Raw genomic sequence first — 13,921 nt, 5'->3', positions numbered from 1 at the left:
ATCGAGGGGGGAGGGTCATCTATTCCAATGGAAAGAGAAAGGTCGCAGTGTAAACTGATAAAGGTAGGAGGCAGAGCTTGGGGCTGCTTCCAGGCCAGCTAGTCAGCTGACGCTTGCAGCTGTGTTTGGAACATCAATATGAGCCTTGTTCAGCCTCCCCCCTCCACAACACCTCCCCTCCTTTCCTCTAAAACTCTTTTCCCTCCCTCCCCTCGCTAGCTCACTCGGCATCCCCTCTCACCACTCGCCCCTCCTCCTCCTCCACTCCCCATCACGCTGTTTCCTTTTTTTCCAGCTCTGATTTATGAAAGTAGGGCATGTGCCCATAACTGCTGCATCAAGGCACATGGCTGAGCCTCCAGAGGCACTAAGGCTCTGTTTACATCAGCCCAGACAACTGCACCGCATTGCACAATCGCCACAGGCGAGCTCTGTTATATAAAGTGCTGGACCACGTTGGCTCCATTGTTTTTGTTGTTCTGGCTTACCCTTTTTTCCACCTGCAATTTCTCCACCGCACAAATCTGCCTTCTGATCTCTAAGCGGCGAACTTAATGAACCCCTCAGCCAAAGACTAAATGTGTCAGTCAACCACACTTCAGCGTCAAATATGGAAAATTAGTCAAGCATATTTGGATCAGTTGGCCAGGGAGCAGCTCCAGGAACCTGAATAGCTGCTTTGCTTTGCAGAGTTTGTTGTTTTTAGCTGTTTAACTCGCTCTTCCACAGGATTTTGCAGGGCTTGTTTCAGAGGTTTATTGTTGAGAAGTACTGGAGCACAAGGATATTACAACAAAGAGAGCGAGAACTGGTGAGATTTCAGTTGCTAATGTGAGTCTGAGAGCGTGCATGTTTGTTTGGGGAGGACAATTAGTCTCAAATGAAGCACAGAGGCATTTCAGGATCAGTTTCCATGACAACAAATCAGACTGCTCAGCCAGTTTCTTCTTAATGACCATGAAGGGAAGCATTTGAGCCAGAAGCCTGCAACAAATACTGATATGACAGTGGAACTGCATAATCATGCCCTGAGCATGAGGACAGACTCTGAGTCTTTGAGGTCGGATGATTCATGTGTGTGAACGAGCAGGTCAGAGGAGTGGATGGAGAGTAAAAACATACCGTCATCCTTTGCTATTAATCATCTGACACACAGATGGAGTTTAATGGGTGTAACCCGTCTTTGAAACAATTTAATGGAAGCTGGAAAACACGACCGGCTGTTGCTATCACAAACCATTACACATTCATGTAATTTGCTGAAGTGCAGACCACATTTTTGTTGTTGTTCACTAAACCAGTGCTGACCACACTGTATATTGAAAATGGACTTAGCCACAATGATGTCAGCCATTGGTTTGTGAAGTCCCATTTTTAAGCTTTAGTTTGAGTAATCAGCTAAAGCAAACTACTGAATCCATAGATAGTGTTGAGGTTTTGCAGTTATGTGACAGCTAACCACGTGAGGTTAACCTGTCTGTCATTTTGGAAGTGTGACAACGTAAAGACTGGTTCGCAAACATCTGGCAACGACCAGTCGCTAATGAAAAATGTGTTTTCCCCCAACCAGTTGGTGAAAACCTCCACGCAACTGCTTTGGATGCTAGGAGATGCCATGATTTGCCCATAATTTTTTGGAACGTGCTGAAGTGTCTGCAGACACTTGCTAACTACTAGCCAAGCGATACTGAAAGTGATAAAATTGCAACACAAACCAGAAACAGAGACCAAATGTCTTCAAGGTTGTGTCTTTTAAAACTTGATGATTGCAGCGGTGAGGCACAACTCTTACTTTGAAGAAGATGGATCTTTGTTTCCATTTTTAGCCAAGTTTTAGTACCACTTGGCTAGTAGTTAGCGAGTGTTTACAGAAAGGTCGGCATCTTCTATTCAAACTGCAATCTGCTGCAATCTGCTAGCAACAAAAGCAATCATGGCGAGGTTTTTGCTGCACCTAGCAACAACCAGCAACCACTTATGAACTAGTCAGGGAATAGACATTTTTTCCTAGCAACAGCTGTCAAGGGGTGTAGATGCTAATAAGTGCTACATAATAGACACATAAAATGCTAAGATTTACTAGCCTAAATTGAGCACAGCCCTTCTGGACAGTTAGTTAGAGCAGCTAAATACACAGGAAGCTATGTTGTTTGTTAGGTAATTATATAAAAAAAAGGTCTGGACAGCACCAACACTACAAACACAATGAAATAGTCCAGTTTAGTGACTAAAACTAGCAGCAATGTTCCTAATAATAAAAATCTTTAAGACTTCATTTTAAGTTGTAAGATGCTAAAAAAAGTTTTTTAAAAAGGTTGTGTATAGCAGCGGTCCCCAACCTTTTTTTGCGCCATGGACCAGTTTATGTCCGACAATATTTTCACGGACCAGCCTTTAAGGTTTTGTGGATAAATACAAGAAAATAAAACCAGTACCGGTACCAAAATAAGAAGATTTATTCATAACACACAGGAAAAGACCCAAGGAAGCAGAGTTAACGATAAAAAAAAATAATGCTAAAAACCAATAAAAACCCTGAAAATTTCACACCCAAGCCTCAACTCTCGTGACCCAGTACCAAACGACTCACAGACCGGTACCGGTCCGCTGGTCTATAGGGACTCTTTTAGAGAGCCAGCTTTGAATGGCCACTGGAGAAACTGCAGTTTTGGCTCTTGGGTGTTGGGTTCATTTTCCTAAAAGCTGCCATTCAGTGCTGACTCAACAACAGGCCTTGTACTGCAGCTCCGCACCTGAGCCTCCTGGACTACAAGGATGCACAGTCATCACCATTTGTAGCTAAAGGCTTGTGTCGGCCTACCTGGAAGTCATTGGAGGCTGGAGGCCATTTGTATTGTCATATTAGAGGCAGGGTCGCACACAGGATTATACTAATTACTTCAACTTTACGTACATTAAAAAAATTCTAAGAGATGCTTTTCTGCTATTTAGCATGGGGCACAACACTTTATGTTGCCAGCGATGAGATGTGCTCAAGTATTAATATTCTCTGGCAGAAAGCCGCAGCGAGAGAGAGCGAGCGAGAGATGAAAACCATGTTATTTTTCAATCCATAGCACTACACTAAATAAATGCAAAAAGTTTTTTTTTAACCCTCAGAGATATTTTTTCCCTTCATGCTTCCAGTCTTTGTTACTCGCTGCTGTCTTTATAGAAGTCCTTGTATCCTCTGCTCTCCCTCCACCCTCTTCCCCCACCACCCCTCCCAACGCCCACGCTCCTCTCCTCCGCTCTCATAACTCAGCTGTTACTTGGCAACGTGGTCCCAGCTGGACCCGGCATCAGCCGCGTTGCCACGGCAACACAACGCACACACGCAGACACGGTAAACATGTTGGTTTTTCAAGAAGCCAGAGCTACACGCACAATAAAACCCACATGTGTATTCAGCTCTGGGTGCTACAGCATCCATCAAAGAGGAACGACGCCTCGATTAATCAAAGCGGAGGTGACCGCCAGTGTAATCTCTTATGCACCTGCAACATCTTTACATCTGTTTTTCACGGTAGAAATCGAGGGAAAAAAGGAAAGATCTGGAGTGATGTGATGGATTGCTGATTCTGTGCGGTAATTCCTCTTCGGAGAATCTGGCCGCATTAATTTACTGCTTAATATTTTCTGCTTTCGTCTTCTTTATGAATCGCATCCAGCGTCACCATACATTTAAAGCCAAGACACACTCGCAGCCTGGAGTTTATGGTTCTGGAAAACCAACTTCTCTCCTCCACGCTCTGGGTAACACTGCATCTGTCGTCATAGCAACCTGATCCATCATCTGCAGGAGGATCAATTGATTCATTATTGAGTGAGACGCAGCCCCCTTCTCTGCTTCCAGTTCACGTCTACTCACTCTGCCTCCGAGCATCCATTATTGACGTGTAAGCCTGCCCACTCGCTGGGCTGAAGAACAGAGAGCTGTCAAGTCTCCCTCGTAGAAATATAATTCAGAGTCCACATTTTCAACAGCGTGACTGTTGACCGATGTGAAACGGCGCAGGGTCGCGACGTGAGGCAGGTAGCAAAATGCGGTCTGTACAAAATGTTCTCCTGGTTCTGTCACGCAAAACAAAACCAGGTCGGATCACACTTTGCAAAACAGGATAAACTCGGGTAGCTAACCTAAAATCACGCAGAGGTCATTTCCACAGGAGGGTGGGAATTAACAAGTAGTAAAAAAAAGAGGTGGAGGTGAGAGAATTGTAGGGCGTGTGGTGTCTTTGTTGTGCAGACAAGATGAATTAGCATCTGCTGAAGCTTGGAAAAAGAAAAAAAAGAAGAGCTAAATGTAACGTGACACACATACCCTGTTCAAAAATACTGCTTTCTGGAGCAGGGCATTTATAGCTGCAGGGGAAGACATGCTTTGATTCCAGCCTGTCCTCCACTGTGTGGCTGCACACCTAAGTGGAGCCTGGAGGTACTGGGATGGGTGGGGAGCTCTGTTCCTAGGAAGAAAAAGCTGAGGGATGGGGGGGTGGAAATGGAAGACAAATGTATGCTATAGGAAAATCTGTGCTAAATGGATGATGTCAGCTGCGGCACTTTGACATTTTAATGTCATCTCTCAGGGAATTACATCATTAGCTCTCTTTCCTGGCCTGGCTCGGTGCTGGGAAACCTCCTAATGGATGTCAACAAGCCATCCCTCTGGAAGAATGAAGCGGCAGGGGTCGGGAGGGGAGACGGGGGTGTGGATGGTGAGGTGGCGGTGCCGGTGGGAGGGGGCTTTCACTAAGCTTTTCACTAGAGCTACATCCACACTAACATGTTTTCAGGACAGAGGCCTCTCACTGAGCGTCATCTGGACTAAAAGCCTTCCGTGCATTTCTCGCTACAAGATTAACTCAATCCGCGTTACCATCCTTATCAGACAAAGTGCAATCATCGGCGAGCTCCACTTTCCACCAACCCTTCCAGTTGACCCCGAATGACCCGGCGTGTAAGTGGAGTTGTTTGTTAATTATTTCATGCATTTATAATTATAGGAGCGCATTGAGCTGGCAGCTGGCAAGACTCCACAACGACTTTGCTCCTTTCAATTTGAAAAGCTGTCAGCTTTGCCTCTGCAGCCACCCAGAGATCAGATGCTGTATCCGGTAATTGATTCATTAATCATCTACAAGTCCATTAAATTCAAATCAAGTCCAGGAATGTGGGCTTTCTGCGTGAAACAAAATAGTAAAGAGCTTATCTGGCTGATGGGCAGCCTCGTTTGTGGAATAATTTATGGGGAGAAGCACCTCAAATGAGTTAAGGATATTTCCCCCAAAAAAACAAGCCTTTTATATGTTAATGAAACCAGGTTTGGAAACTAACAAGTTGCTAATGTGTTAGGCAGCAATATCAAATCCTAACAGTAGCTGCCAAACAAACAAGAGGGGAAAACAAGGTTTTAGCTAAAATGGGTCAAATGGGGATATTCATGTGCTCTACGTGACATCATGCAAAAATAAATGAACCTTGTTTGCTGGAGAGGAACTAAATCCGAGAATCAGTCAAAAGGTGGAAAAGTAAGTGAACCGTCCAGTCATTTACGTGCCATGTGATGATTTGCAGGGTTGAAAGATGGGAAAGAGCGGTGTGGCTCTGCGGCTCGGGTTCACCGAATAATTCTGAGGCTGACCGGGAAATAAGTCTTATTTCCAGATGGGTGAGAGAGCGAGCTTCGGTGGCACCGTGGGAATGAAATGTTACGTGTCTGTATTCTCCACAGCATCCTCTTGAGGACTTTCATTTGAGAGTCAAAGCCGTCATTATCTCACCGACTATGAGCCTGTAATCTCCCTCCCCAGTTCATTGAGAAAAGAAGATTCGATGTGACAAATCCGAGGCCCCAGATGACAAATAAGTCAGGAATTTGCTGTGATAAGTACCACTCACTTTACGGTGCGGCTCCATTGACTGGAATTGGGCGGAAATCTGTTTTACTTTGCTTCACTTTCCCTTGGGTTTAAATGTGAGTTGACTTCAAAGTGTGCCCTAAAAGGACCCACGACTGGGTCCTCTGTGACAGCTTTCACGCTAAACTAAGTGGCATCCTTTTGGGCTAAAATCAAACTGCAGTTCCCCGAATGGCCACTGGAGCCTTCTTAAAAAAAGTGAGTCAATGTCCATAAACTCCCATGTAAACAGCCAACCTGATAACATAACATGGTTTTTCAAAATTCATATGTTAATTATTCCTTACCTAGCTTGGTAGCATTAGCTGATAATGCCAACCTCTCATCCAAAGGTGGTTATTTCTGGTGCTGGAAAACAATATGACCGCCGCTAAGATGCTAACACCGAGACTTCAAAACAAGGCTTTACAAACCAACGTGTCAACTTGTGTCGACTCTTTTGCGTAAACTCTGTGAGCAAAACATTATGAATTACACCTTTAATGTATGAAGTGCTCCTTTGTTTGATGCAGTCAACAAAATGAAACCAGTTGTTTCCCTCATGCAAAGTTAATAAGTTGCCGTACCGCCACGTCTAAGCATTGGCCCTTCCACACACACGATGCTTACATAAATGACGAAAAAATGTAAACTAGTTGCGCATGCACAGCATGTCATAAATATAGTGCGCATGAATGAATAATATTAAATGAGTGGGGCAGATAAGCTACCCCCTTATGCGCTTGCCTCAGATTCAGATTTAGCTTTGCGTAGGGAATTGATAAGACACAGAGCTCAAAGCCAAAGTCTTCAAAGACCGCGGTTACACAAGATGCAAGGCGTCAAACCCACTTTGTAGTTCTCGGGTGAACGAGTGGGTTGTATCTGCCGAGCTGCACAGGGTGATACAGCAACAGAGCTGTGTGAGCCCAAGAAAAGATAATAAAATACAAAAGTTACACCAAGGTTACATCGTGTGTAAAGGAGAGCAGAAGTGACTTGTAGTTTTTTTCTTCTTCTTTTGTTATTGTAGTCGGAGTTGCTCTATCATCTTTCAAGGTTGAGGTCCCTTTTATTGTTGCCACCGAACATGGCAGGTGTGAGAGAGATACAGGGGAGAGGGAACGCCGAGGGAGAGTGAGGGAAGAATGATATGGAGAGAAATAAAGAGGTGCTGGTAGTGGAACAGAGGGTTTTTTGTAAAATACATTCGATTGTGTTCATGCAAAGACCAACACTGCTTTCATGTACGCCATTTAAGCTGCTATAGCCTCCGGCTTATGCCAAAGTCCAACTAGGGTAAACAGTGGTTTGAGACTGCGGCACGACCAAAAGTAATACCACTGTGTGCAATGAACTTGCAATCTCTTTGTCTTTGAAATGATAGCTTTGAAGAGAGTTTGCGACTGCGCAGTCGGCTGTCATCTTCAAAGTAACACTGCCGCATCAAGATGGCGACAAAATGGCAATGAATGGCATCAGTCTGCAATCCATTTGTGACTGAATGGGGTCAAGTTGGCAATTACATGCAACGATTTAATTATGGTTGCCTGCTAACACGGAAAGATAGAGATAGATAGATCTGAAAAAAAAGCTGAAATTTCTCCACGAATAGGAATGCGGGCAATTGAAGTGTGCAATAACACAGGCCCTCAGCAGCGTTTTTATATATAAATATAACCGGAAAACTGGAAAGACACACATCGCAATGCAATCACCGTGCAACCTGTGATTTTTCGTAATCACAGGTAGATTAGCTTAGCTTAGCACACGTTAGACCAAGGTGGAGAACACACAATACTAGAGACAGTCCAGCACACATCCCCCATAATAATGGTTATTCGTCATTTTTACACGTCTTTAAATAAGGTATGATGAGGCTAGCTAGCATGCAGGCTTTTAAAAATAAAAATGTATGTATGTAAACAATAACTGTCAGTGCCTGCATGAGTAGTTTAAAGCTAATGGCTGTGAAGTTGGTGTTATTTGGACGTAAACATGAATGATAAAAGGTTAGGAAAAAAAAAACAGCAACTGCCTTGAAGTCACTTTGCAGGTTTAGCTTATTTTTGGCTGTTGGCGTGTTTGTGTATCTATTTTTGAAAAATGACACTACAGCTCAGTGCTCTGCAAAAATGTGTCAGACGTGGCGTGTGCCATTTAATGCAGTTTCTTGGAAGTGTAAAAGAAAACCTGCAAACTTGTCTTTTTTAACAGTTTAGAGATACTTGTGCATGCTTTGTACAGTTAGGCTGCATGATTCTGTGTTTTCAGTCTTTGTGGCGAGCTTGTAAGTATGAAATGTGTGCTTTGTAGAAGGTCGGCCGGTGTCATTTTGCAATCGTTGCTCTTAGTGAGAAAGTCCTACCAGCTGTAAGATTACGCCTAGATTATTCTTAACTTTGCATCATTAGCGGCAGTCTGCAGCAGCAAACTGTTTGTCTTGCTAAAAGTGAGAAAGCAGAGCGGAAGTAGAGGATTGCCACATTCTTGCGGAGGCCCCATATTCCCCAGAGCACCACCACAGCAACATTGTTGTTGTAGCTCGTACAGTTCCTCCTCTGCTCCCCCCCTCCACCTCCACCTCCCCTTCTTCCAACCCCCCTGCTTCCTGTGCAGCAGAATGGCCGCTCAACCCTTCCTTCCCTCCCGCTCTGAGCTCGGTCAAGCTCCATCTCCCTCTACCCCGCCGCTCCAAATACATTATTTACACTGTCCTCCCCTCCCTACAGCTCAGCTCCAAAAATCAGGGCAGAGGGAAATAACACCACTGTATAACCCCCTCCTTCTCACACACACAAGCTGCACACACCCCACCACCACCACCACCTCCCCACCTGCTCACTCTTTTCTCACTCTGCGGGATGAAAATACAGTGCGGGCACAGCCACGACAATGGGAAACTCTGTGAGGCCCCGGCCCTCCCATTAATCCCCTCTGACGTGCCTCCCAAGGGCAAGGATTTGCTACAAGTCAATGCAGGAGACTTACAGTATGCAAAACAAGCCTGTCTGACTCTCATGATGTTCAAAGCCTCTGCATTGCACTGCTTGTGAGACAGGAAGGCAGATCACAGGGAGGAGAGGGGGGGGGGGGGGCAGAAGAGAAAAAACTGTGCACACAGTCTGCTTAGTTAACCCTTTCTTCACCCTCCAGTTCAGCTTGTGTGTGTGTATGCGCGTCTTTCCCCCCCTTGCAGCTTAACTGCATGCCTAGATTGTGCAGATAACGCCAATGACAGGGTGAGAACTGATGCTGAGTGACACGTTCTTTTGATATTCTCCCCTTTTGTTCCACTTCATCACAAAATTTCAGTCCTCGCGTTATCAGACCAGAAATATGAAAACCGCTCAGTGTAAACAGGAATTCACAGGTCATGTGACGCACTCACTTCTCTCAGGCAACAGCCGCGCTATTGAATTTCAGCCTTATCAGAGATTTAGTGATCGGGAGATAGGTTGGAGGCTGGAGGCAGGGTGGGGGCTGACATTAGCAAAGAGGGAGAGGGAGAGAGGCAGTCAGTATGGTTGAGTGGTTGGTAGTGGGGGAGAGAAAAGGGGGGCACCCACACCCTTTGGCTCCCACTCACGGGGAATGTAAACAACAGAGCTCAATAGGCAGGCCTACACATGGAGGACAAAACCTGCCTGGCAGCAGCTAGCAGCAACAGCACAAGTTCAGTTACTAGCAGCAGAGTAATGGAAAAACAGATGACAGCAAGGCATTACCCCACAGAGAAAGAGAAATCTGCCAGGATTTGTAGCCTCCTTTAGATTCACGTGATTGGCTCCACTCTTGCCTCCCCATCCCACCCTCCTTTTTTTCCTTTCCAACCATCCTCAGACCCTTTGAGATGGAAAAATGGGTCATCTGTGTGGAAGTTAATACTCTGAGCACAGACAGTGCTGCTTTATTTTTAGGACGTGCCTTGGAAATTTTTTTCTCCGTCTTCTTTTCCCCTCGCTGGTGACTGACAAAGAGAAGAAAAAAAGGCGGCGGGTATTTAATATACCGTGTTGGTGCTGCGCGCACAAAGTGAGGGCACTGGGCTTTGTAATAGCTGGGACATTTCTTATCCCCCCCCCCAGCACCACAGCCATGGCTTCAGCAGCAGCGGGACGCAGACAGCGGGACTGCGAGCATCATCACGCGGCAGGACTCTGGGCCTCTGCTGACCAAACAGACACCGATCAGCAAGCTACAGGCAGCAAATACCCCCCTCGCTGCTCAGAAGCCAACACTCAGAGGATCTCAAATGCAGACCGGTTCAACCGAGAGTCTACGTGAAGCTGCCATAGCAACCACACACAACCGAGTTATTTCTGGCTGCCTTAAAATCCCAAACACAGCTGCTCCTACATAACCAGACATCTCCACCGGTCAGATAGCACTTGGTACACAGAAGCAGTAATCAGGCTTTGACATTCAAACTCACACACTCCAATAACACACAGCAAAGGTCATTAGCGATGCGGATAATTTGTTGACAGGATTTCCACTAATGAGTTGCAGAGTTCAGATTATTGTAGTGATTATAATATTCCCAGTTCAACACTTCCAGCAAATTACAGTGGCAGTCAGGCTGCTTTGAGCATTCCCTGTGCCATGATCGTGGGGTTATTTTCTCTACCTGTGGTGGAGCAATGTTTATGTGTCACCGTGCACACATTAGTAAAGCAAAACAACAACAACAAAAGGATTTTTAAAAATCACAGGGTATCTGTGCTGCAGGCACAGACATTGTTATTGCTGTCAACTGGAACTGTTGTGCTCTCAGCTTCTGTCCATTCAGTCGTCCTCAAACTGTGAATCTGTCTGCGGCTCAGTGTAACGCCACAGAGGTGTCCAAATACAGCCTGGAGCAACAGTGCCCCCTACTGCAAAACAACAGGGAGTTTCTTCATTTTTCTTCTTCCTCCTGCCAGCTTCATCAGATACAAAGAGCTGACTCATAACCCATTCATACAGACTGAAAATAGAGCAGCAAGGCAATTAAAAGAATGATGTTATATTAAAGGTATTACAGTGAGCACTCCATTCATTAGATTATTATCCCACTCTTCACTCAGGGTGTGGTTTCTGCCCCGAAACTGGATTTGCTGTGTCATCCTTAAATCAAACAGTGTCTGTCCTCGTGTCAGGGCCTGTTTCAATGGGTTTATTTTGTGCTGGCACGCTTTCAGAGAAGGAAGGGCCTATCTGGCATCCTTCAGTGACCCCTGAGCTCCTTCCAGTCTGCAGGGGACAGAGCACGAGGCCAGCAGCAGTGTTTATTTACAGGAGAGGCAGGCCAGTGTTACGCTCCATGGAGAAGTCTGAACCTGCTTCTAGCCTCAATCTGCCAGCAGCAGACCACAGATTTCAGTTTGACCTCCAACACAGTCTGTTATTTTTCTTCTCCGCCTCCCCGAAGGATAGATTAACAACGAGTCACTTCTTCTGCACGCACACACCTAGCGCCAGTGGACTCTGCAGGCTTCTCCATTTCCACCAAGTGGCTAAACACCAGGAGTGGTGGAGAAAAGACTGAAGAGTGATCACATGAGTTCATGGAAAATGGAACACTGTCTACCATTTAGTCTGCACTCGACATTTCTGGGCCGCTGTTCATTTTTTCATTCCTAATGTTGAAAAACTATTTTCCCCCTACTCTTGTTTCCTGGCAAAACTTGAGGCCTGGGCTGCTCTGGCCAGAGCCCTTAAAAAGAAAGAAAAAAACAGCTGCAGAGAGGGATAAAAATAATTACAGCTCTATTTGTCTTCCAAGAGACACACATCCAAGCAGACCCACTCCCTTCCCCTACAAGCTGCTCCAGTTTTATATTCCTGCACACACAATAAAGACATTGTGGTTCATTGGACTCGTACAAGATGAGGTTTCAGCATTCTGGCTAGAAACAAATACTCTCACAATGGCAATTTAACCCCATTTCAGCAGCATCTGTTTTATTACTAATATCAGCAATTCACAGATCTTTTGTTTTGCACCTACATGGATGGGATAAGTACAATAGGTTGGCTCACTCCCCTCCATGTTCATTAATATTTATTGATACAAACATATACTTGTCCCCAATTCCTGCACACCCTTTATTTGAGGGGAAAGTGAAAGTGCCCTTGCTCCATATTTCAGAACTAAATGCTTCAGGTTTTCCTGTGCATTGCTACTGCCATCTACTGGCAAGTGGACAATCAAAAAGTCAACACATGTTATCATGTTTTATTGTAGTATTACACAGACAAAAAACAAAAACCCAGGTGAAAGACTGGAATGTTTTTGTTTTGTTTTTTAAAAAGTACATTTTAATTAACCTGCAAAATCATTTATATAAACATTATACCACAAGCAAGTGTTCTGTAGACAGACTCACTTCAGTCCAAGTCACAAACAGAACAAACCGTCTACATTCCTGTTTACATACTTAGGTTGCACTTTAAATACAAACAAATGGCTACATAATAACCGATATGTTGGAAAGGAGGAATGCATTTCGATAAATGTAACCTGGCAGACGTTCATCCACCTCAAAGTGCTGTGATGGAGGGAAATTCATCTCAACCGATGGCCAGTGAAGCTCAGAATTCGCAAGCAACTGAACCGTGCAGCAGTGATAGTGTCTAAAACCCCCCTTCCCTCATAGATTTCCATCTCATTCACACACATACGTTCATTCGACGTCATCTTCTGCTAAAGACTGAGTGCCGATGAGTCGCTGAAAGAGAGGAAGAAAATATCTTTCAGGGATTACCCATTACAGAAAGGCAAATCAGTTACACGGGCTGTTAAGTATTTTTGTCTTAGAGGTGAAATAACCGAGAGCTACTGACACACAGCTCTCAGCTTTGGATGATTCTAAGGTTTATTCTTGCACCCTTTCTTGTCCCAGAAATCACAAATGGCAACTGGGGGGTTTTCAAGGATGCTAAACAAAAACAAAACAAAAACAAGGAGATGCAGGTAACTCTCACCTGGCTGATGCTGGGTAGTCTGGTGAGCAACATTTGGAAGACTGGAGCAGGCAGCGTCTGCTGAAGCACCTGAAGTAGCTGCTGAGGTTGACCACATACTGCAATGGCATTGGTCAGGTGTTCTACACCTTTGTCAAATTCACCTGGGTTAGGGAAGAAACAGGTTTACAGACCACATAAAAAACAAGCATATCAAAAATTTATCAGGGCTTAAAACTTTGTAGAGAGTCACTACACCAGTGTAGCCACAGTTACGGTGATATGAGTGGTGTGCGTCTTGCGCATGCGGCAAGCTCCCATGTGAATGAACATGTGGCTGACCTTGTGCAAGGAGCTCCTCTGCCAGCTGGATTTCCTCCAAGAAGAATTTCTGGACAGCTTCTTCATCCTTCAAGTTCGGCAGCTTCAAAGTCAAGTTAATAAACAAAAAACAAATTTAAGCTCCAACTAAACAAAATGAGACAAGAATCGATTATTTTCTACATGTCCTACCTTTGTAAGCCCAGTCTTCTCACTGGAAACCTTTTGCTTTCGTCGACCTGTGAGAGAGAAGTGGGTTTTTAAGACCATGCTGCATGTTTAGTTTGCTGTTGTACAACACGGAAAACACGAGGCAATACGTTTGCTAGCTGTTACTTGTAGCATAATTTTTCTTCTTCTGCAGCTGAGGGACATAATATTAGAGTAAATGTTACCATTCTCGGAGCTTACAAGACTACAGAAAATACGCAGTCTCGATTAGTTTCCAGAAGCTTTGAGTGTTTTTTTTTAACGTCCTCGCGGTCACGTGGAGGCTAACGTGCTACGATGCTAAGTTTACGCCGTTGACCTGCACACTTACGCTCACGTAACTTTTCCTTGAAACGGGGGTCACTCCGCCGCTTCCTGTCAAAGTAAACACAGTATGCGATGAAAAGAGCACCACACACCCCGGCGACCAGCGCGCTCGTCCTGCCGCTCAACATTTCTCAAACTACTTATGAACAGCCACGCTCGCCGCTGACTAGCAGCTAGCACGCTGCTGAGGAAGTGTGCCAGGAAGTACGTAAGTG

General features: G+C 45.0%; 1 protein-coding gene and 1 non-coding gene across 2 annotated transcripts; both read right to left on the bottom strand.

The window, feature by feature from the left end:
* Positions 1-12,106: 12,106 nt before the first annotated feature.
* tomm20a (translocase of outer mitochondrial membrane 20) lies at positions 12,107-13,921 on the bottom strand. Its single transcript, XM_084949669.1, has 5 exons — positions 13,711-13,921; positions 13,362-13,408; positions 13,191-13,272; positions 12,870-13,012; positions 12,107-12,613 (listed from the first exon to the last, which is right to left on the bottom strand). Exons 1-5 carry the CDS (start codon positions 13,832-13,834, stop codon positions 12,569-12,571), a joined length of 441 nt encoding a protein of 146 aa, XP_084805795.1. The 5' UTR covers positions 13,835-13,921; the 3' UTR covers positions 12,107-12,568.
* Positions 12,690-12,826, bottom strand: LOC146374685 (small nucleolar RNA SNORA14). The gene has a single exon (XR_014802132.1). It is a non-coding gene; the product is annotated as a small nucleolar RNA SNORA14 (small nucleolar RNA).

This window comes from Perissodus microlepis, chromosome 13 (assembly GCF_051167445.1).
Source record: "Perissodus microlepis isolate ML-2025 ecotype Zambia chromosome 13, ASM5116744v1, whole genome shotgun sequence".
Classification (NCBI taxonomy): Eukaryota; Metazoa; Chordata; class Actinopteri; order Cichliformes; family Cichlidae; genus Perissodus; species Perissodus microlepis.
Note: the sequence above shows the minus strand (reverse complement) of the source record. Positions and strands in the feature narration are given on the sequence as shown.